This window comes from Haliotis asinina, chromosome 6 (assembly GCF_037392515.1).
Source record: "Haliotis asinina isolate JCU_RB_2024 chromosome 6, JCU_Hal_asi_v2, whole genome shotgun sequence".
Lineage (NCBI taxonomy): Eukaryota > Metazoa > Mollusca > Gastropoda > Lepetellida > Haliotidae > Haliotis > Haliotis asinina.
Window position 1 is genome coordinate 7,577,559 of NC_090285.1, and position 24,137 is coordinate 7,601,695.

At 39.6% G+C, this 24,137-nt stretch overlaps 1 protein-coding gene across 1 annotated transcript in view; it reads right to left on the reverse strand.

Annotated features, from left to right (window-relative positions):
* Positions 1–24,136, reverse strand: part of LOC137286202 (RNA-binding protein 28-like) — a 43,440-nt gene extending 19,304 nt beyond the window's left edge. Inside the window, exons 1-20 of the mRNA XM_067817918.1 lie at positions 23,972–24,136; positions 22,964–23,009; positions 20,928–21,094; positions 20,641–20,773; positions 20,127–20,257; positions 19,731–19,831; positions 18,790–18,865; positions 18,032–18,124; positions 17,374–17,430; positions 14,409–14,561; positions 13,550–13,621; positions 12,635–12,695; positions 12,302–12,411; positions 11,801–11,874; positions 10,952–11,093; positions 10,024–10,088; positions 9,446–9,601; positions 8,179–8,319; positions 7,668–7,742; positions 7,000–7,314 (exon numbers count right to left, since the gene is read on the reverse strand). Coding sequence (XP_067674019.1) covers positions 7,000–7,314; positions 7,668–7,742; positions 8,179–8,319; positions 9,446–9,601; positions 10,024–10,088; positions 10,952–11,093; positions 11,801–11,874; positions 12,302–12,411; positions 12,635–12,695; positions 13,550–13,621; positions 14,409–14,561; positions 17,374–17,430; positions 18,032–18,124; positions 18,790–18,865; positions 19,731–19,831; positions 20,127–20,257; positions 20,641–20,773; positions 20,928–21,094; positions 22,964–23,009; positions 23,972–24,104 — 2,301 coding nt within the window. The 5' untranslated portion in view covers positions 24,105–24,136. The remainder of the gene's footprint in view (positions 1–6,999; positions 7,315–7,667; positions 7,743–8,178; positions 8,320–9,445; positions 9,602–10,023; positions 10,089–10,951; positions 11,094–11,800; positions 11,875–12,301; positions 12,412–12,634; positions 12,696–13,549; positions 13,622–14,408; positions 14,562–17,373; positions 17,431–18,031; positions 18,125–18,789; positions 18,866–19,730; positions 19,832–20,126; positions 20,258–20,640; positions 20,774–20,927; positions 21,095–22,963; positions 23,010–23,971) is intronic.
* Position 24,137: the final 1 nt, after the last annotated feature.

Below are 24,137 nucleotides of genomic sequence, written 5' to 3' on the forward strand. Positions count from 1 at the left end.
CCCAGCCACCCAATCCTCGATATCTCCAGGCCATATGTTCCAATAACTTTCCACTGTAGTTGAGTTGTTGATCTATGTTTGGTGTATGGAAACAGACTCTCCACCAGACTGTAAGTGTTGGGATGCTTTACTAAATACTGCCTATGTTAAAAGCACTACAGGAAGGTTTTCTAGTGTTGACTAATGGTTCCGTCTTGTACCTAAATAAAACTGTCTGAGTTTGAGTGATTACCCCTCTCCTCTCACCTGTGTCCTGGATCAGGCCAGCTGTAACCGATCACACTGACTCTACATTGTTACAGCACACACACACACAAATACCCCCTGACCTTCAACAGAGTGCTGCCAACAATCTCCCTGCATGCAATTCAGGAACTTGTAGGCAGATGCTGGATGCATTAAGTTAAGGGGTCACATGTTTCCAAAAGCTGAGTTAAATCAACAATCCCATCGACATCCCCCAGAAACTTAAGAACCCTGACATGGTTAGAACTGCACTGGAATGACGTTAACTGTTGTAGCTAATTCTTGCTGTCTGAAATGGTTTCCAAACATCTTCATAGTTGCAGGAATTTAGGTACTTGAAGGGTTTTACACAACCTAAAATGTAGGTTCAGCACTCATAAATGTAATGACAAAATGGACACAGAAAAAATATTTGATTAATACTGATTGGATTAATAACGTAAATCTGATCAGTAACTGTGAGTGACTGATTTTAGTTTTATGGTGCTTATACCAATATTCCAGCAATATCACAAAGGGGGTCACCAGAAATGGGTTTCTCATACTGCACCCATGAGAGGAATTGAACCCAGGTTCTTGGAGTGACGAGCGAACACTTAACAACTAGGCTACTCCACCGTCTCTTGACCAGTAACATAAATCTCCAGTAATTTAAGAATTGTCAAATGATTCCATGTGTACACCATTCCTACACTCATACATCCTGTAAGCATTGTATGGATCCTTGAAACAAATTAATCGGCCCACTAATCTATCATACAAAATATAAAACAATTATATCTTACACAGTCCATGCAAATCTATAATACAGTACTCTGTGGTCAAATGAACTCGGGGGGGTCGACTAATTTCACTTCCTTATAACTGTGGGAAAGAGCCAGAAAATAGTTTGTTACAAGGATGTTCAAGGGGAACATATTTTATTATCTTTCCGCATACATAAATGTCATTTTCTGATTGGCTGCTCACTCTTCTATTGTTTTCAACGTAACCCATATACAAGCGAGTTACACTCGTACGTACACAGCTGGGAATGCCGAACTCATCTAGCACTTCATGGTAGCAAATTTTTCATCTCAAATAACATTGAATGCAAATTGATGGCACTGAAGTAACTCTAAATCTGTTTTTCTTGTCGTCTGCAAAATCTTGTATCCATGCTTCAAACAATTCAAAATTAAAATTGAGGTGTTCGGTAGGATAAACAATATTGTTCACTGGTCCCTGTGGGCCCATGGGTTGATGTACCCATCGAAGTTTGTTTATGTCCCCTTCACACTGGGACTACAATATAACAACATCGTGTCGAGGGAAATACTGGGTTTTATCAGTCCCGAGTAAGGTTGTATTCCCTGAGCCGGAGAATACAACCTTACTCGGGACTGATAAAACCCCGTATTTCCCTAGACATGATGTGATAATGCATTTATCTAGCTGAATGTTTTCACTAGATCAAAACTCAAAAACACGCAACAGAACATGTTTCATTGCTGCCTCAATGCTACCTCAATGCACCGCATGTTACTAAAGGCTTGTCGATGCACGCTTTTCTCACTTCGCGTCATCACCGAGGCGTAGCGGGGTGATAAGACTTTTGTAGCGGGAGTACACGACTTTTATACTCCCACTCGCGTATCGTGATGGATGTACACGGTATTTTATCAGAGTCACGTGGACCAATCAAAACTTGACATTCTTACATGAGTCTAGATAATGGTAATTCAACTGCATATTCACAGAATGGAATGGTATATGGAAGAATGTGGCTGGTATACTTTATGTATAAATGCAGCCTGTCACTGCATAAAACACCGACTTAAACTATACTGGTAGCCTAGTGGTTAAAGCGTTAACTCATCACTGTAAAGACCCGGGTTAGAGTCCCAACATGGGTACAATGTGTGAAGCCCATTTCCGGCATCCCCTGCAGTGATATTGCTGGAATATTGCTAAAAGCAAACATACTCACTCCCTCACTATTGAAATGCACAGTGTTAGAATCCCACAGAAAGTCTATGATACATGTATGTACTATGACAACAGTGGTACAAAACCTATGCTTCTGTTGTATGCACTTTATTGCTCTCCCATGGCTCTGGAATGGTATGAATTCCCTATTGTGTTGGTAATTCAGTTGTTCCTCTTCAACTGTTTAAACAAGCTGCAATTGATACGTATCATCTATCTTGGGCCAGTACTATACAGGTTCTATACTACACTAACTCAGAATCACGTGCTCCCCAAGCGAGGACCGTATGGAAATAACTCAAACGGACAGAGGTCTGGGACAGCTGTGATTGGATGAAATAGTGTAAAATGTTTATGTGTTTTAAAAGCACATCCATCCAGTAATTAAAACTGACAACAATTTTAAGTATTCAGTGCTGTCATTTTTTATCACCATGACTTATGCTTATGTGTGCACTGACATTTTCAAGCAAATGACATTTGGTGTGGAATAGAGGGACAAAAGGAACAGAATTTGTGTTTCATTTCAGTTTAAAGGCCAGACTGTACCCCTATATACATGGAATGGCTGTTGATAGCCTGGATATTTTTGTACAAAATATAAGGTTACTAGAGAAGTCTATGGGAAAGCATTTGGTGACATGTAATCTAGAGCTTTGGATGCAACATATACACAAGTTTACAAGCCTTATTGAATCTGACATGATCTCAACCTTCTAACCAGCATGTGAAATAGCCACTGGTCCACTAGCTGTGGCTGTTAAAATCCAGTCTGGCCAGTAAATCTCTACTATCACTGGCCCAACTGGCCAGTGAATTTTCATTTAATAAATCATCACCCTTACCGACTTCTTAAGTTACATTACACTTTAAAATCATGCACAATTACGGCCAGACAAAATTGATTATGTTAGCAGCGTAATGATAAAAACCTGTGTCTACGTTCAGATGTTGAACTACTTAATTATTCTGTGGACTAGTAACTAGCATGAATAATTTGGAAACGATTTTGCACGCTGCCTTTAACACTGTGAAAACAGCACAACATGTTTATAAGAATGAGAATGGGGCTTTCTAGCTTGACAATAAAATGAAGAAGATAGCTGTTGTTAGATTTACGTTTACATTTATGCCCTCTTTGCAGTTTGCAACTGAAGATAAATCTTTTTATTCTAACATGTAATTTTTACAAGAACAAAAGACGCCTCTATCTCCCAAATCTGTAATCTCATGCATAAATGTATAAATCAGATGTTCCTTTCTTTGAACGATGTGAGTTTAGTGAAAAACTATATAAATGTACATCTCATATCTCAAAGTTACAAAACAGACAGCGTTTTATTAACACTCGGAAAATGCAATGTAAATCATGTGCTAAATTATGCATCATTCTAGTATAAAAACATATACTGACCTCTGTATATGGGCCAGTGACCTTCACTCTAATAATAGATTACCCATTGTCATTGCTACTAATAATATTATGAGGTAGTCTGTAAATTAAGGCTTAGTCACTGAATATTTATAATTTTGACAAATAAACAAATACATTGAAGAAGAGGCCTAGAGAGATAGGAAGACTCTGAACCGGAGGAAATCTAGACTTACTTTATGTAGGTCTTTAGCACTGGAGGGAGGGCAAGGCATGAGGGAAAATAATCTGCTTCAAGGACTGTTAGACAGACTTTGGTATTCTGCAACGTTTAAGTTTGTGGTGCTGAAGGCAGGTGAAGTATTGAAATCATTTGATGACTTGATTTTAAGATGTTCCATTATGCACAGATGAACCGCATAAAACATCTTATTTAGATATTTTACTGTAGTAAAAAACAACCAGTTCCTCTAGATTTTCACTAATTTCTGACAAACAAGTGGTTGTGTGTATCCCCAAAATGTCCGCATTCATCTGATGTTATCTGTAAACATTTATGTCAAGAATATATGTGCAGAATATTGGTTCATTTGTACCTCAATTGCTTGCAATCACCCACCATGCATGAATAATTCAGAAGTGTTCTAGAAATTCTCCATGTTAAATGTGAACCCTGCTTAGGTCAGTGACTGCAGAAAGCCACCTCAAACATAACTCTATCATTCTGAAAGTGAGTTAGTCCAAAATTAGGTTGATGTGAGTTATGAGATATAGAATTCATATTTATTAGAAATATTGAAATTAATACACAACAGATGTTGCAGTTTTCAAGGCTCACATGTATCAACAGTATTTCAATTCTGTCCCTGAGAGACACATTGTTGCTAAGAAAACAATGAAAAAATCCACACATGACCAACTCAAAACTAATTACATCTACACTAGACACTCAAAACAACCCCCTACAACTGTAAAAGGGTAGATTGCTGATATATGAATATGTATATACTAGTGTTGGGAATAGGTTAAAACCTCATAATTGATGATTGGTCCTTAAGACTGATCAGTCATCAAAAATAATTAGTTAGTGTCATTTTTCAAATTTTCCTGGTTATGTTTGATAATCCACAAGAAATAGAGAAAAAAAACAACATATAGATCTTTGTGTGTGCTTTGAAATACACAAAGGCATTTGCAAATTTCACATCTGTAAATGATAAATGGTATGATAGGAACAAAAAATTCCTGGAGTCCTTAATGACTTGGAATGACCTTACAGTGCTTAAGAAATGTAAATTTAATAACACAGAAAAAAACAGCCTTGTTAAAAATTTTGTTAATGCAAACAAGTGTCCTAAAATTGTTCGTGTTCGATTATGAGAGGCTGGTCACTTAGTTTCTGTCACCAATCTTCGATCATTTAAATAACTGGGCCACCATTAATACATGCAGCCTCACACTTAGGTCAGTTGTGCCTGTATTCATCAGGCAGGGAATGACGACCTGATATGTGAAATGGATGCAAAAACCATCTTGATCCTGTAAGCAGCATAGGTTGTATACTCCCCATGGAGTTGAGCATGCATACAGGTGCATACTGGAATGCATACAGATCCACTGATAAGGACATTTATAGACCACTTTTCGATAAGCGTGGCTAGTGCAACAGCAGAAACAACAAAAAACAGCCACTTTACATCGCTAAAAGTGGATAAGGAAAAAGAAAAGCGTGCAATCATGATTTTGCACATGTGCACACGGATGAGAAGTTTCAACCACATGTTGACATTTTTTAGCGTAGACAAAAGATTCCCTTTTAAAAAGTAATTTCGGTTGAGTTATTTGGCATTTATCATTATCATTCTTGTGTGCACACTTGTCGAGGTTACCTTCCATTCGTATGAATTCATTGACACCAACTATTTCGATATATACAATACAATTCAAGGTTGTTCTGAAATTTCAAAGAAGTTTAGATCGTAATGCATAAGTCAAAATTCGCTGATACGAAATGTTGCACTTTCATCTTCTTTTGTTGCCAGGTTACTGTTTCAGTAGTGACGTAATATGATTATGTTTCTATTTCGATGATTAATGTCGGCTTTTCTGTGTTTCTGCTGCACTGTGGGAAAGATTTCTTTGGTACAATCTCTAATCAGAGCATACCAAAGACTGAATCCTATGAAAGCTCTATATATCTAATATTCAAATGAAGTTCAACTTAAAACACATGGTAAAACACACAGATCAAGTGAGAGATTATGTAACAACCCACAACCAATAGGATCATTCATTGCTGCCAATCTTTTCATACTGCTTTGCTTATCTTTTTCAAGAAAAACTGGTAAGGTGGCAGCCATGTTACGTTCATCCCTAACTATGTGTCATGATAAGCAGTGAATAGAAAATTCACAAATTTGCACAGGACCAGCCAAACCCTGGATTTTCCAAGTTCTACAATAACTGACAAGGTGGCAATGATTGACACTTTATAAGGAATGATTTTGTTTCTGTGTAACTGAAGACACTAATAAGGTTGAGAAGCATCAATGAGTGAGTGAGTTTAGTTTTATGCTGCTTTTAGCAATATTCCAGCTATATCACGGCAGGGGACACTAGAAAATGAGATTCACACATTGTGCCCATGTGGGGAATTGAACCGCCGACTTCGGCATGACAAGCGAACGCTTTATCGACTAGGCTAGCCCACCGCCCCGAGGAGCATCAAGGAAAGTGACTTTCTTCACTCTTGCATGACAGATGAAAGCATCACTTCCATGGAGCGAGCAAGGGTGTTGGCAAACCCGACTGTGAACAGTATTTTAATGATATCATTTAGGGTCAGCCCTAAGTTTTAGGCTGTACATCACAAGAGCATGGGTTTGGCACTGGCAAACCTGGAAACATAATCGGCGTAAACCCCGATTTGAACCCTTGATAACAGGCTGTATCTGGCATACAAAAGGGAGGCAACTCTGCACCTATAAATGCACTTTGCAATACTGCTGATTGAGTGAGTGAGTGAGTTTAGTTTTATGCCACACTCAGCAATATTCCAGCTATATCGCAACAGTCTGTAAATAATCGAGTCTGGATCAAGCAATCCAGTGATCAACAACATGAGATTTGAACTGTGCAATTGCGAACCGATTCCCGTTAGTCGCCTCTTACAACAAGCACAGTCACCTTTTATGGCAAGCATACGTTGCTTAAGGTCTATTCTACCCCAGTAATACTGCTGAGCCTCCAGAGCTCCAAATCTGCATTGAGCAAGTATCATGGTTTCTTCCTTTATCTGTTTCACTACATTTCGTCAAGAATACTAAAGCTCCTCTTGAAATGAAGGATCCAAACTAACCATAATAGTGCCATATTGATCATAAACAATATAGTTTTAGAACAAAAATTATTACCTTTTCAGAAACAGATGATGCTGGCCTCTTTTGACCTTTGACAATGTGGTCCTTCTTCTCTTTCTTTCCCTGACCTTGACCTTGACCTTGACCCTGCCTGGGCTTGTGCCTGACTTTTGCCCCTGCATGAGTTGGCAGTCCTTTAGGACCTGTCCACAGTTTCCTGGCAATCAGGTCCTGCTCACTCTTCCTGATGGCACTGGCCTTCACATGCCCCAGTTTCACTGACACAGACTTTGCAGACTTCTGGCCGGTACTCTCCTCATTTGGTTTTTCTTCTCTGGTATCCCTCTTCATCACAGCAGCTTTACGAGCCTGGGTGGAAACACAGGAGAATATAAAAATTGTTTGTTTTTCCTCCAATGAAATATACAGTACATCAGCTACAGGCTTTGTCCATGTCTGCAATGTCAACTGACACAAGTGAAATCATCTGGACCTCAAAAACACATGCGAATGAGCGAGCAAGAAAGTGGGTTGGGTATGAGTGAGCAGGTTTGAATGTGCAAGCAAGTTAGTGTGAGTGAATGAGTGAGTGAGTTATGACTGGCTTATCGTTAAGGTTCAGCCATGCAACCAGATGAATTACAAGTAAGATTCAGATACAAGGAACAGTCATGCCTTTCCTGTAGGCTACAGCAAAAAGCCATATGTAGAAAACAACTTACCTTGATCTTCTCCAGCCTCTTCTGGCGGATCATGAGCATCCTCTGGTCTTCCAGGGAGAAGTGGACGATCAGCCTCTGACACACCACAAACACAACATAATGATGTCTGGCAACAAGTCGTGAGGACATTTCATTAATGAAATGTGATACCTCAGTACTAAATTTGAATTGATTTGTGAATCTTTTTAATTTTAGAATACATTTGTTAATGACATAATATTTTTTGTTGTGAGTTGGTTTCACACCTAGTTCTCTTATAGACTGATTCCCAGTTAACTTGTAAGATTCAACTTGGTAATGAAAACCTAACATAAAAACATATATGATAAACAGTGTCTTTAAATTGAACATCAGAATGATGAGAGTCAACACAAATAAAGGCAGTGACAGGAGAGAAGAATGAACTTATTGCTTGTCTACCTGACCTTCTTGGACAGGCTGCCATTTTAAACACATTTGTAAAGTCTTTTTACTGGTACAAAATACAGCATACTTGAGAGTTCTGTCTAACCTTTCCACCATGAACCAAATTGTTTAATGCCTTCAGAGTTTCCAAAGCATGTTTGTGTTCTGAAAATTCCACAAATGCGTATCCTCGAGACTTGCCCTTGCTCTTGTTGGTCACCCTTGTGACATCACGCATGATCCGACACTACAAAAACAACACATGTCAATCAGCAAACAAAATATTCATAGGTATAAAAACAAGAAGATAAGTATATGGATGAAACACACAGAGAAAGACTCACAAGGACAGCTACATTGTCAAGAGGATAGCTATGTTGATAAGGCTAATAGCTAAGGCTGGTTACAGACTCACAAGGACAGCTACATTGTCAAGAGGATAGCTATGTTGATAAGCTAAGGCTGGCTATAGACTCACAAGGACAGCTACATTGTCAAGAGGATAGCTATTTTGATAAGCTAAGGCTGGCTACAGACTCACAAGGACAGCTACATTGTCAAGAGGATAGCTATGTTGATAAGCTAAGGCTGGCTACAGACTCACAAGGACAGCTACATTGTCAATAGGATAGCTATGTTGATAAGGCTAATAGCTAAGGCTGACTACAGACTCACAAGGACAGCTACATTATCAAGAGGATAGCTATGTTGATAAGGCTAATAGCTAAGGCTGGCTACAGACTCACAAGGACAGCTACATTGTCAAGAGGATAGCTATGTTGATAAGGCTAATAGCTAAGGCTGACTACAGACTCACAAAGACAGCTACATTATCAAGAGGATAGCTATGTTGATAAGGCTAATAGCTAAGGCTGGCTACAGACTCACAAGGACAGCTACATTGTCGAGAGGATAGCTATGTTGATAAGGCTAATAGCTAAGGCTGGCTACAGATGCACAAGAACAGCTATGGATTCTAAAGGAGAACTACTGTCTACCAGACAATTCAAGATTTAAAAGAATAGCTAAGTCACAAAGGAACAGCTATAGATTTAAAAGAACAGCTACAAACTCTAAATGATACCCTCAAATTCTGAAGAAGAACTTGAAGATTCAAAGTACGGTTTCAAACTTAGATTAAAAAAGGATAGCTACATATGACCAAGCTCCAAAATGACCAACATGTTTCCATATGTTACAAACTAGGATATAAGAAACATTAGAGATCAACCAAGTTTTGCTTTACTACAACCTTGTGCTTATGGATGATGGCAGTCACATGGTTATATCCAGTCACTCTCAGATACTATCTTCCTATCAATCCCATGACATCATGATACTACTGTCCTTCCACTACTCAGCATTAGACTTGCCTCTGTTATATGTTTAGCTTTAACTCCTGTTGCTTCCAATATTTTCTGTTTGAGCGCTCCATCCTCCATAGCAATGGGCAGGTTCTGGATGCAGAGACGAGTTGAAGACACAAAGATATTTGCATTCTTCAGTTTCTGGCGCATCTGGGTCTCGATCTACAGATCATAAAGGGTACAGTATATGCTTGTGTGTTGTCTGATGCTTAATACTATTGCTGGGGACTTGTAACCCTGCATCCCTATGTATTCACATATTCACACATCATTTGTTCAGGTCTACCAATCAATCAATGACATAATTCAAATTTTTGAAGACTGTTGGTGTTGTGACATTCTAGTCCAACTGTGTGGACTGATACCCATGATCCGTACCACTAGTTTGTCAGCACCTGTCATCCTTAGTAGTGGTGTCACTGTTCCTGTTACAAAGAGAGCTGGCAATTTAAGGCATGTAGTGCTTTCAGGACCAACGTTTGGAATCGTAATAGCTCAGTTTACTTCAAAAGGGCTTTCTTATTATTCAGCCAGAGTTGTTGGACCCATTAATGAACTCGCACATGAGGAATGGAGTTATCTACCTTGGCTCTTTTGTCAAGATCCGCCTTGGATAGACCTTCAGCTGCCTGTGTGCCTGGTCGAATCACTGCAACATACAGTCAGTAAACAATCACACTACAGCCATTTGGTTTGCAATCAATGACATTTACAGCACCACAGTCAACAATGACTGAGGTAATATTATAGAGCAACACTGGTTGCTTTGCCACAGACATGGCAAATACTTGTATGATGTCGTGTGTTTAAGACAAAGTTGTCTTTTATAAATTATATGTTAACATGTTTTACAACTGTCCATTCAAAATTGAAGAAAATAGGTATTCGTAAGCTTCTGAATAAACCCTAACCCAAAGCCATTTACTCTTGTTTACACGAATGTCCTGATAAAAAAGTATCAAATCAAAACTACTTTCAAACTACAAAACTAGTGCTAGAAGAAACCATCATTCATGTCAGCCTTGATCAGCCATATTATCACCATCATGTCTCCATTCTATGAATACATATCTGTGGCCCATTTAGGAGATAAACATTCATGTGTTCGCCAATTTCCGGGTGTAATTGAGTATTTGAAGCCCGGGAATACATTTGAAGTCGACAAAAAAGTAAGCCAAAGGGTTTTAGTGTCAGCACTCCATTACATCAAGTACGGGTACAGCGGTGAAGTGTCAACAAGTAGCATATTTTAACGACTTTTGGTATGGCACAACCTCAGATCGAATCTGCAACGTTTTGCTCTCTGTGTGGATGCTCTAGTCACTATACGACAGAGACAGTCTGAGAGTTAAGGCCTCAATCTAAGGACAATGAATTCCATACCAAACAGCAGTTCAGTAGGTACAGAGTATTGGTCCTTACTGAACTGATATAAAACAAGGATGATGAACTACATCCATCAAATCTAGGATCATCTCCGAGTGTCTTAAAGTGGTGACTGACTTCACTTACAGCCCTCTCTCACAAGGAACAGATTCCTCTTGTCCAGCTGGTTTTCCTTCTTCTTTTCCTTGTCCATCAAATCATCAGCTTCCTTCCGACTGACTGCATGTGAGATGACCAGTGGCCGGTCCATTATGGTGATGCCTCCATCCTGCAACCCACAAATACTGTCTCCTATTGCAGGTGACCGGGAGAACTGTCTAGGTACCTACACTGTGAACTTGCGGCAAGTGTTTTAAATTGTTATCAGTGTGGTTATCAACCCATAAATCAAACTACCATCTGATTCTAATGGTCAGCTCAAAGGCCAAACTCTTAACCAAACTCAACAGATTTGAACTCACGATCCACACAAACACATACAGAACAGTAAGACTGTATCACACAAACCTAAGCCATTGGCACCCGTAATTATCTATATACATTTATATCCAGCCTGAAACCAGGTGGCATGTATATATGTCACACAAATTACAGTTACGCATTTACATCTACATCCAAACCTTGCACAACATACTTACGTACTCATTATGAGAACCTGAATCATATTCTAAATGCCATTTACAACCTGCACAAAGTTGTATAATGTTGCTATTGTGATAGACAAGGACTCACTTGAATGCTTTTTCTTATGACAAAAGTAATCAGACAACAGAATCTGATAGAGAGACAGAGGAGAATGTGTCATGGTAGAGGAGTTTTGTTGAGTTAAAGGTACCCAAAATTTGTAAAGATTGGTTAAACTGTTTCACCAATACTGGTATGTCTATCATTTTTACATCTAAAAATCAGCATGTTTTCAAGCTTCATATTTTCAACTGCCATATGCCATGGAACACACAATGGTTTTCCACTCACCCTGCTGGTGTCCTTGGATTTAGCCAAGCACTTGTCTGCTTCCTCAACCGTGTCAAACTTGACAAATGCTGTGCCTGTAAACAAACAACTGGCAGTTAGCACTGTTACATAATGACAAATCTAACCTTTAGCTGCAGCTGCAATTTTAACTTGGCAACACAAACCAAGCAGAGATTCTCTGAAAGGAGTAGGAGGAGTTCTTGCATAAATATTTTTAAATATCAATTTGTCTGTATGATTTCTCCCAAATTTGAGTCACACTGCGTACAAACCTTCACAGCTGCAACTGCTATCTTTGTTGACAATGATAAGCTCAGCTGTAATGGCGGCTCAGCTGACTGGCTACCAACAGAATGTGGAGCCAGAAAAGGGAGGTAATAAAATTATGCAGTGCAATGCACTCAGGGTGTAGAGGAGTTTCATCGGATCGTATACCCTGGAGATATTAAGGATGTGTTGAGTGGTGCGACCTCAGTTTTGGATGGTTGAATATTGTCCTACCTTTCGGATGTTGAGTATAGGGGTCCATCACAAGTTTACAGTAGACAATATTGCCGAAGTCTGAGAGAACGTCTTGTAAGTCCTCTTCCTCACATCTGAAGGGAACATTTCTAGAGACAGAGAAAAGAAAAAATATAACAAAAGCTTGCATGAGTGGTCACAGAATATATTAAAAACAAATTCAGTATCAAGTTGAGAAGCATTTTTATTCAAATTACTTGGGCTAATATAAACAGTGTCTATCTCAACATGTTCCTATGGTAACAATCCTGCTTATTAGGATGCAGAGCATAAGAATATAAGAGAAAAGTCACACATCATAGCCATAGTTACCTGATAAAGAGGGTTTTCCCTTCACTGATGTCACTCTTTGCTTCAGGTTTCCTTTTCTTTTCTGTAATAATATGAGTGGTTACCATGTTTATAGGACAAGGTGGCATACAATGCAACAAGGCATCTGGGTGGGATGAGTCAGTGAGTGAGTGAGTGAGTGAGCCACTTTAACCCCTATTGTAGCAGTTTTATAGCCATAACCTAGCTGGGAGTACAAATAAGGTACATGTCACTGTCAGACTGTGAAGCAATGTTGGGAAGCAGTTTTATGTCCAGTCATTGTGGTGAAATGAGGTTAACCGGTGCAATTAAAACATTGTGCATGCGCTATGCATGTGCTAGTGTACCCATGAAGATCCACATTAATTTGGTCTTCAGCAAACCCATGCCTTTCGTGAGATGAGACTTATGGACTTATTTGGATATCATGACGTATTGTTGACTTGGCTGACTCGTCATGATATCCAAATTGTGTAAATTGATGCTCATGATGTTGATCACTGGATTGTCCGTCCAGACTTGATAATTTACAGACCGCAGCCATACAGCTGGAATATTGCTGAGTGCATGTAAAACTAAAATCACTCGCTCGCTCCCTCACTCACTAACTCTCAGTTTCATGCCTGGTTTGAAGCTTGTTCAAAGAATTTCACGAGGTGGATGCTGGAGGAAATTTTGCTGAGCACAGTGTTAAGCAACAAACCAACCAACCCTACTAGTGCCTGTTTTATATTAAATAATATGTAATGCGATGTACTTTGAATCAACCAGATATTAATGATTAACACCAGGCAAGGTGACAAGAAGTAGTGTTGGCAAGGTGACAACAAGTACCTTTTGACATCTTTTTGCATAACATGGCTCTGGTTAGACTCTAGCCACCATGTAATGGAGGAACAGGATCCACTAACTTACTTGATTTTATTCTCTCATCTTCTGACTCGTCGCTGTATCCCTCGTCGCTGGAGTCCGAGCTGTCAGGGTCCTCTGCAAAACACACATAGCATCAGGAAATATCAGGTATGTAACTCTTATATAGCACCCACATCTTTAAATGCCATACATGCATATCAAAGAGCATACACACTTCTCATAAACATTGACAGTAAAATCAGTGAGTGTGTAAGTAAGTTCAGCTTTGCACAGGACTGAGCTATATTCCAGCTTTATTTTGCAGTTTGTAAGTATTTGAGTCTGCATGAGACAATCCAGTGGTCAACAGTATGGGAATGAGTTGGGATAAGATGACATGTGTGAACCATGTCAGCAAGTCTGACTATCCAATCCTTTTAGTTGCCTCTTACGACAAGCATAGGTTAGTGAAGAAAAAAATCCTCGAGGCCTGAAGCAGGCAAATCAGTGATTGATAGCATGAACAAGTACACATACATCAGGACACAATGACACACATACACTGTGGTCATTCACTGTCTCCACTTGACTCAGTTATCAACATCAAAACAATTCTATGATTATAAAGTTAATCGACAATCAAACAAGAACGTGACTTCAATTCCTACAAAGTTGTTGGAAGTAAATGCAACAGAATGTACCTGCAGGCTTTTTGCTGGCTACAATTGAACGGAACTGTCCAGCACCTACTTACATTAGAAGATCACTATCTTTAGTCTAACATGATAAGAACCTTAAACAGCAGGAGCACTCAGTGAACTTTATACAAGTGCAATTAAGATAATCGAAACTTTGGAAATCATCATCGATAACCATGGTAACTTGATATCCATATATTCACAAACATCTCATTTACACAAACCTCCAGATTCTTCATCCGTATCTTCCTGCTCCTCCTCTTCCTCCGTTGATGACTCGGAATCATCACCACTCTCTGAACTCATTGCACTCTCTTCATCACTCTCTGCACTGAATGACCCCTCATCCACCTTCGGGACTTGTGCTGTCTCTTTGTCTGCAGACAGGATGTAACTGTTTATCACATATAGCCTATCACACACTGCATATCACTTATAGCATGTCACACACAGTTTATCACTTATTGCATATCACACAATTTATATCATTTTAATAATATCATACATCATATACGACAATATACTACACATTTACCACACACTATGGATCAACTGGTATAAGTCACTCTATATCACTCATTTTACACTTATCCTGACTCATGCTTCTATGCTTATCACCTCCCTGTATGTGAAGATAGTGGGACACTTGAAATCCCCTTGAAGTTCCCTGCTTGAAGCGGACGTATAATCACCCCCCACCTGCCATGCTTGTCACTCTCTCCGAGTCTCTCTGACTTCCACGTGAAACTATGGTGAGATCCATCATGCCGTAAGTGGGGCAGTTGGGAGGGTTTGATCTCATGAGTCGGGATAAGCATAAAATATCAATTTTATTCAGAAAATTACATATTATTCCTTCCCCTGGCTCGTGCTTATTATGCTTACAGAATCTGATGGGATCGGTAGTGGGTCAGGCCACAATTGGACTCTTCTGGCTGTCTTTCAAGCTCAATCAATATTTCCACCTACAGAACTATTTTTCCAGTCGGTCCTGCTCTTCCAACATCCATCTGTTAGTCAGGTGCTCCAAACCATGTCAGACTTCTCCTCGGGTGAAGTGACTGCTGACACGTCCGTGTGGATATATACACCAACTAGCTTCCTGCTGGTGTTTGCTGGATTCCTTAGACAGGGATGCTAAGTCCTAAGTGCCAGTTATCAATGAGGTTACTTCCAAGTCCAAACAAACAACTTCTCTGTCATCCTCCAATGCTGAATTCAGAAATATTTCAGGGGATTATAGTCAGAAAAGTCATTCCTATCCAACTGTGCGCGCGAATGCTCTGTATGGGTTCGTCGAATGTCATCCTTGTGGTGAATGTCATAGGACTCTTCTCGCCTGCATGATCCTTTAGAGTGATCCTCATTCCAAGGAATGTGATTGCACAAGCCTGCGCTCATACTCTGAATCCAATAATGGTAATGAACGATATCTATATCTAGTCCAGGGGATGCTCTCAGTGAATCCTTCCCACTGGAACGTGATCTGTGCGTGTGTCTGCATGGCAGCGCTCCGTAACGTTCATCATATCTTCTGTAAATTGTTGCATGAAGTGCCCTGTGTCGAAGGGTTTCTTTGCATATAATGGCAGCAGCTGATCAGACGAAGAATCTGAAGTGTTGGGTTTACAATTTGATTTACAAGATGCCTGCACTGATGGAAGGCCATCTGATGAGTGAGGTACTGATCTGGTGAGAGTCGCTGAAGGTCTAGTGGCTGAAGATGAGATGTCTTACTGACGATCAGTACCACAGAAGGCACTAGAAGAGACTCATCATATCCGTCAATCTCATCCAGCAGGACGATCTCCTCTTTGAAGGCCCTCAATATAGAGTTGGATCGTAGTTTCAACGAATGTCTAGAAGCTGCAGAATTTGTTCTGAATGACACAGACGTCATCGACTTCTTACGTTGTGATGACCCCAAGTCCAATGATGATCTCTTGTGGAACTTGGCTGTTCCCTACCTAGCATTAACACTCTGCCCTGGGATACGATACACCAGGCGATCCACTAGAAACGTGTACATCAGCAGTAGTTAACACATAGTTACTACATTCATTATCAACCGATTTACCAGAGATGGCTTTTTTATTTTCTTATTTTGTCCTTTGCACGTCTATGAACAGAAAATAAGTACAGACTAACTTCAGTATCAGATAAATTCTTACAGAGTTGAGAGCAAACACTGGAAGAACATACAGAGGTGCAAGAAGGACATAATAAATGCCGCAGACAGCCAGTACCTAAACTGGTAGCATGATTTAATCAAACAGAACGTAATTTCACATGATGAAACATGATCTCCAATAACATGAAAAACGCCTGTACATTTAAAACAATTTCAACACAGTATGATAAGATACACAAACTAAAAGCCGTACATGACAAAATCATGATTAAAGACCAAAATACAAAGAACTTAAATTCTGTATTGGGACCCCAAGGTGCCTCCAACTGTCTTGCTGGGTCATGAAGGAGAGAGCGACAAGCATGGCAGGTCATGTGACCGATACGAGCACCAAGTTAAGGGAGGCTACTCATGGGTGAGAGTGATTGTACGTCCACTTCACGAAGGGAACGTCAAAGGGATTTCATGTGTTCCACTACCTTCACATAGAGGAAGGAGATAAACATGAGTCAGGATAATGTAAATCTGACTTCTACTAGTTCTAGTGAAGCTGATCCAATGATTAATTGACCTTGGTCATGTGACATTCACTGAGGTGAAGCGGAGGTGAGTATCTTATGTCCAAGGTCAATAAATCATTGGACCACCAGAACTGAAGTCAATATTTTTTTATTATATGACAAAAGGTACAGATGGGATGCAACCATAACACAAGTCAGATGGGTTATCTAGTGTGATGCACCCAATCCGGAATTCACACCCGGAATAGCCGAAATGTATTTTTAGCCATGCGAGGAGCTTGGTTTGTTACATCAACATCTAGCGATGTTTCGCAGTTGTATATAAACCTCTTGTGGCGTGGCGTGGCGTGGCGTGGCGTGGTGTGGACATATACCCTTCATATAATAAAACTGTATATAAAACACTGTATATGTCACATGACATATCTCAAAAGGTATATCTCACACTGTAGGTTTCAAAAGGTGATATCACACACCACTCTCATAAGATGTGTGTACACAATACACTAAGGGACAATAGATGGGTCAGCAGCTCACCTTTCAGGGCTTCATACGTGTGCTTGCTCAGTGCCCAGTCAACTGCTATAGGTCGACCTACAATGAAGAGGACATCTCATGTACCACCTGTCTCCAAATACCATTATCTCAATGTACTACCTATCTCTGTGTACCACCATATCATGTACCACCTATCTGTGTACCACCCGTCTCAGTGTGCCACCTACTTCAGTGTACTATCCATCTCTGTGTACCAACCATATCAGTGTACCACCTATCTCTATGTAATACCTATCTTTGTGTACCATCCATGTCAGTGTACCACCATCTCAATGCACCATCTCTGTGTACCACCCATCTCAATGTAATACCTATCTTTGTGTACCATCCATCTCAGTGTACCATCGATTTCATTGTACCACCCATTTTCATGTACCAGCTATCTCTGTGCACCGCTCTGTGAATCTATTGTTCCACTGCACATGGTACACCTGCATCACTGAGATTAATTATATAATAACATTATCATATACAATAACATTTTCACTTAAGTTAATGACTGACTTACACATGATACTGATACTATGAAATAACAAGCATCAGTGGTGCTAGTGTCTGCTGTCTGTAAATACATGAATCTGTCAATACATGAATCTGACTACTTCTCAGAGCGCTCTTTACAGCTTTCACAGCTCACCTTTCAGTTTGACACTGTTCATCGCAGATATAGCTGCCTCAGCATCCTTCATGTTGGTGTACTGAACAAACCCAAAGCCCATCTTCTTGCCATCTGAAACATAAAAACATGAGATAGGTGAATGCATGCACACATACATACATACATACATACATGCATGCACACACGCATATAAAGGATAGTGAGCTAATTCTTTCTCGTCGTATAATGACAAAGTATTCAAGTATGTATGTATGTATGCCTATTTCCTAACAACATTTTGTTAATATACTGAATAGCAAAAGAAACGCAAATTTCAAAAACATGAAATTTCATAAGTGTTCAGTTTTATGTCTTCTATTTAAAAACTCTACAAAAAGCAAGAATTGCATTTTTTAGCTGTTCAGCAGACAAGAGACAAGAATAGTTGCATGTTAATGCCACAGTCTAAAATATTACATCTGTATGACAGCTGACTTTAAATCATCAGATCTGGATGAGACAATCCAGTGACTGATACCCTTAATGAATACTGCTGTCCATGTCACATGATCAACCGAGTCACCTACTGTGGCCCAAAAACATATTTTGTTGCACCTTATGATCAACATATGCTGTTTGAAATTTAACACAGAATCCTGACAGGGTCTTAGTAATATGATGCGAAGCATCCAGCTAAAGACACTCTCCTGCACTACAGCCTACAACTAGTTGGTTCCAGGTTCTTTACCATCGATAATATTTTGAGACTGATGAACATAAGAGCACATTTGACTCACCTGCTTTAGTGGGTACAGTAACGTCAGTTAGTTCACCAAATCGTTGAAAGTGTGAGCGCAGTTCTTCATCTTCTAACTGGGGACAACACATTGTACACATCAGACAAATGAATAGCATATTCACAAACTATAGTTTGTTCTTCCACACGATACAAAACACATGTTACAGTTATACTTGATGGTGATATGCAAGTATTAAGTCTGGATAAAAAAATCCAGTGATTGACATCAAGACTATTTACTGATGCAGTTGGGATATGATAACATGGTTGAAAAGAGTAAGCAAGTTGGGCCACCCAGTTCTGTGAGCTGCCTCCTAGCTGAAGACCACAGATAACTTGACCTTGATTATTTCATGACATTTCAGGAAAGACAGGGACACGATTTAGATACCTATTAAAATGTTGATTAATAAAATGTATAATGATTATTATGATTGATTATTCAAAAGACAAAGACAAGAGACCTACATTAAAGTAGAAATGAATATCAGAGATAAAGGGGACTAAAAGTTGTTATTTTCAAAACAAATTAGCAATAGCCACAAATATGACAGACTGGATGGGAGGTAACTCTGTATAGTACAACTACAAATCACAACACAGTGTGATTGAAACTGATTGTCAACGTTGGACTTCCCAAATTCCTTGCCTTGCTACGCCGCCACACAATGAGGTCTATGAGAAGAATGAAACAACAATTTGAGGTAGAGAAAATGATAATGAGTCCTCACCCATGGTAGGGCAGTGGGGTAACCAGTGGTTGAAGCCTTTGATTCCCCACATGGGTGTTATATATGTGAAATATATTCTGGGTGTTCCCCATTGTGATATTGCTGGAATATAGCTAAAATCAGAGAAAAACCTTAACCACTCACTTATTCTACCAGTCTGAGTTATCCGAGTACAAGCAGATTTTCTCCACGGCAACCACACACTTACCTGGAAGGAGAGGTTTCGTATTATGAGTCTGCACCTCTTCAGCATCTTCTGGGGCATCTCAGCAAACTCTTTCGATAGATGCACTGCAGAGAGTTTACAACCTGAAACACAGCACCGAAAATACATATGAAAGACAGTCTACTTCATTGTTACAAACTTTACTCTAATTACACTTAGGAGATTTACATAATGAAATTTCCGAAGTCTCGGGGATATTGATTATTTGGAGACTGACATCAAAAAAGCCAAAAGCAGACAATAAGTATGAAATAAAATGATATTCATCAATCAAATTACTCCAAATCAATGAAAAGTCCAGAAGATTAACAGCATTTTAACCACATTTTCACAGAAAAAGCTTTCACTTACACCACATATCAGTTTATAATTCCTTACCTTTGATTGTTTTGTCATGCACTTTTCTAATGGCCAATTTTGCATCGCGGACACACTTGAACTTCAGGAAAGCTGTAGGTACAGTCCTGTCTTCTACAGGGAAGACAATCTTGCTCACCTTCTTCACATGGCTTAACAAACAAGAAGATCTGCAGTCTAGACAGTCGATCTAAAAACATTTCCATGTAATTCATCAGAACTTTGTTCTGATCAATCTGCACTAAACCTAGGAGCAACCTTGCTGACTCAAAGCTTTTGTCAGACAATATGATTGAAGATAGATTGATTTCTGAAACACACTGCATCTTTTGAGAACAAATCATTTCGGGGTATAATCAGATGTGGTGAAGTCACCATGCTCAAGGTGCATAAAATGTCCAAATCATAAAGGTATGGTCTTTATTATTTATAGTCAGAATTAGAAGTTCTAGTTCACACAGCTAGAATATATTAAATATCTGCCAGTGTGAAAGGTGATCAGTCTGTGACCAAAAATCGCAGTAAAAGGTCTCACCTCACGAGATCTGTCACTCCAGCAAGGTCAAGGGCAGGACAAAATCCTGTCAGCACCACAATTTTGGCCTTTAAGTACTTTGAGTCGTGGTTTGGACCAGATTCAGTCTTCCCTTTCTCCACAGTTCCTCCAACTTGAACAAACGAACAACAGGAAATGAAAATACTTAACCATGGTAAAACTGATATTATTGATGAAACATATGTATTTAGCTAGCTTCCTGTCTAAAGAATCCATGAAGAATAGTCATGTGAAACACACTTTCTCTGACAGGCATGAATTCTTACCATGTGTTTCTTTTGCTACCTCCCAATCCTTGTCTTCCTCCTCCTCGCTATCATCGTCTTTCTTGGGTAACTTCCTTGGTTTCTTTCGTTTATGATCAGCAAAGCTCACAATTAACTTCCTTCCATCTAACTTTGTAACTGTGTCTTTGGCTTTGATGGCATCCTCACTGTAAGCAGGTGAACACATTTCAACATTAACCTTTTCAGTTATGGTGCTGCAGTTTTTAAGTTATCACATCCTGTCGAGGGAAATACACGGTTTTATCAGTCCTGAGTAAGGCTGTTGAATACAATCTTGCAAGGGACTGATGGACACTGTATTTCCTGAGACATGATGTGATAATGCATTTATCTAGCCAAATGTTTTTACAAAATCAAAAGAGAACAATACGCATTGACACCAGTTGATCGACTGACCTCAATGCAGCACATAATACTAAAGGTTTGGCAATGCATGCTTTTCATACTTTGTGTGGTTACCAAGGCATGGCGGGATGATATGACTTTTGTACTCTCTGCTCATGGATCGTGACAGGTGTACAGTCAGACCTCGTTTATCCGAACTGTTGTGTTTTTTACTGAATTGTTCGGATATATACCAATCATTCGGATGTCTGAATCAGGACCTAGACGGTCGGCTACATGTGCATAGCATAACATAACATAAATTACATTACCATCAGACATCTTGCCGTTGTCAGCTTTGTTCAAATATACGAGGCAAATTTGTACACATTTTGATGTTTTGTTAGCAAAATTGAATGTTCGGATACGGAAACCGAACATTCGGATATACGAGGTAAATTGGCACTAGAAAAATTTGCTTTTTGTGAAGAATGTTCGGAAACCGAGGTATTCAGATATCTGAAGTTCGGATATACGAGGTCTGACTGTACATGGTATTTTATCAAAGTCATGTGGACCAATGACAACTTACAAGAGGCTGGATAATGGCTTATGATACTGACCTTTCATCTTGTATTTGTATTCAGAGATTAGAAATTTATGGCAATTACCTCAGAAGCCCTATCTTAACACTAGTTCCCCCTGGTGCAAGATACCACCTTTCAGCTGCATGCATTCTGACTGCACCATGTACTTCCACATATATAGTTTACAATTAGGGGTGTGGTGGGCGAGCTGGCTAAAACACCAGGCTAGTGATCCAGTGAGGTTCAGATGTTGGGATCGAGTCCACCTGTGATCCGGAAACCTTGGAGGCAACTTTGTGTGCAGACTCTTTCGGTGTTGTCACAACCCCTAGTGTACAGTACACAACCCTGTGCACTTCAAAGAACCAACAAATCCATTGGTATATGACCAGATGGTGGCCACATGAGTACGTGCATACACCTAGATGTGGGTACAGCAATGTGCAGTAAACTTGGACAAGGTACTGTGACTACGTGTCCCAGTCCACCCAGCTATGAATTGGGTACCTTGTTAGGATGAGAGAGACACAATAAACTTGGTGTGCCTAGTGGCAGCAAGAGTTGTATACTCCCCAGGGAGATGATGTCAATAATACAACCTGGTGCTGACACATACATTCAATGATCAAGGGAAAACAAATACATCTAACAGTGCTTTGAGCAAGTAATAGTTGCATGGATATGTGCTCTATATAAATATCCTACAACATAGATAAGAATTAGTGGTATTAATGGTACTGATATTACAATCACAATTCAACAGTTCATTCCAGTGTAGTGCAATTGTAGCCTGGATTTTAAAAATGAGTTTGTTAATTCCATTTTGAACGATATTCCAGTTAAATTACTAAGTGTCGGCATAACACAAGCCAACAGTAGAAATTTGAACATTCCACTCCACACCATTGCTTGCTTGTTGTTCTTGTATAATTGCTTGTCACACTGTCTGCTGTAACCATGCCAAAACGTTTGCTGGCACTGCATGCTACATCATGCCCAGAGACACAATCTATAGACTTCTAAAACATTCACAATATTTTCATTACAATACACAACTACCATCAGTAATAAAATGGACAAAAAAGAGAAGCAGACACAACTTACATAAGAGAAAATTTGACGTAACCAAACCCACGGCAATGGTCAGTATCTGAAAGTAGATATAGTTAAGTAAAGACACTTTCTGTAAGGTAAACTTGACATATATGTCAGTTTGGAATGGAAAATCCTATACATATTAGGACCTAATTTAAATTATTTAGTGAGCAAGTTTAGTTTTACGCTGCTTTTAGCAATGTTACAGCAATATCATGGTGAAGGGACCCCAGGTGAGTAGTGCACTTTACTGGGCGCAATTTTTCAGATTTTTTTGTCAGATGGATATACTCGCACCAAAGGTAAGCCAACCCTAACCTTTATTCAATAACCCTAAGGATCTAGAAGGGGGACACCGAAGGGCTAAGGATCTAGAAGGGGTGCCCAAGGGCTAAGGATCTAGAAGGGGGTGTCCAAGGGCTAAGGATACAGCAGCACGCTCATTAGCAAGCGCTCAGCAGTACCCAGGTAGCGCGCCCGGTAAACTGCACTCTAGTCGACCCCAGAAATGAGCATTACATATTATCCACATGTGGGGAATTGAACCTGGGTCTTGAACAAGTGAAGCATTTACCACTAGTAGGGAAACTTGGATACCCCACCGCCCTACACAAGAAAGTAAACATGGAATGCTCAACAGAATGACACTTGGATCCATCTGCAAAATGCAATATATTACATTCATGTGATATACATGTCGCGACCCTAAAACCCGGGAATACATGTCTCCAGGGGAAATGCAGTCTTGACAGTAGGACCCCATATACAGTCTTGGCCAGTACATGCGTACTTTACATATGTGCCACTACAATCCCATGTATCCTTCAGCATCGCATGATGACAGGAATGGGCAATTTGAAAATGTCTTCAGTTCCCTTTTCTTGTGTTTCCAAATGAAGAATACAGTCTCGAATGCGTGTGTTTACTGGTGTTATCCACGGCGTGTGGGCCACGTGTTCACAGTAAAAATGTAAACAAACGAAGATGAAAGGTCGGAAGACATCACGATGGCATTACCTTTTTTCTTGACAACAAAACACTGCTTGATTGGGCCAATTTCTTCAAACAATACCGTCAGCTTTTCATTGGTAGTTCCAAATGGGAGGTTTCTAATGAATAGTGTTTTGCTCTTATAATTTTCGGCTTCCATGCTGTTTTTGCTGCGGAGTTACCATTTGTAGTC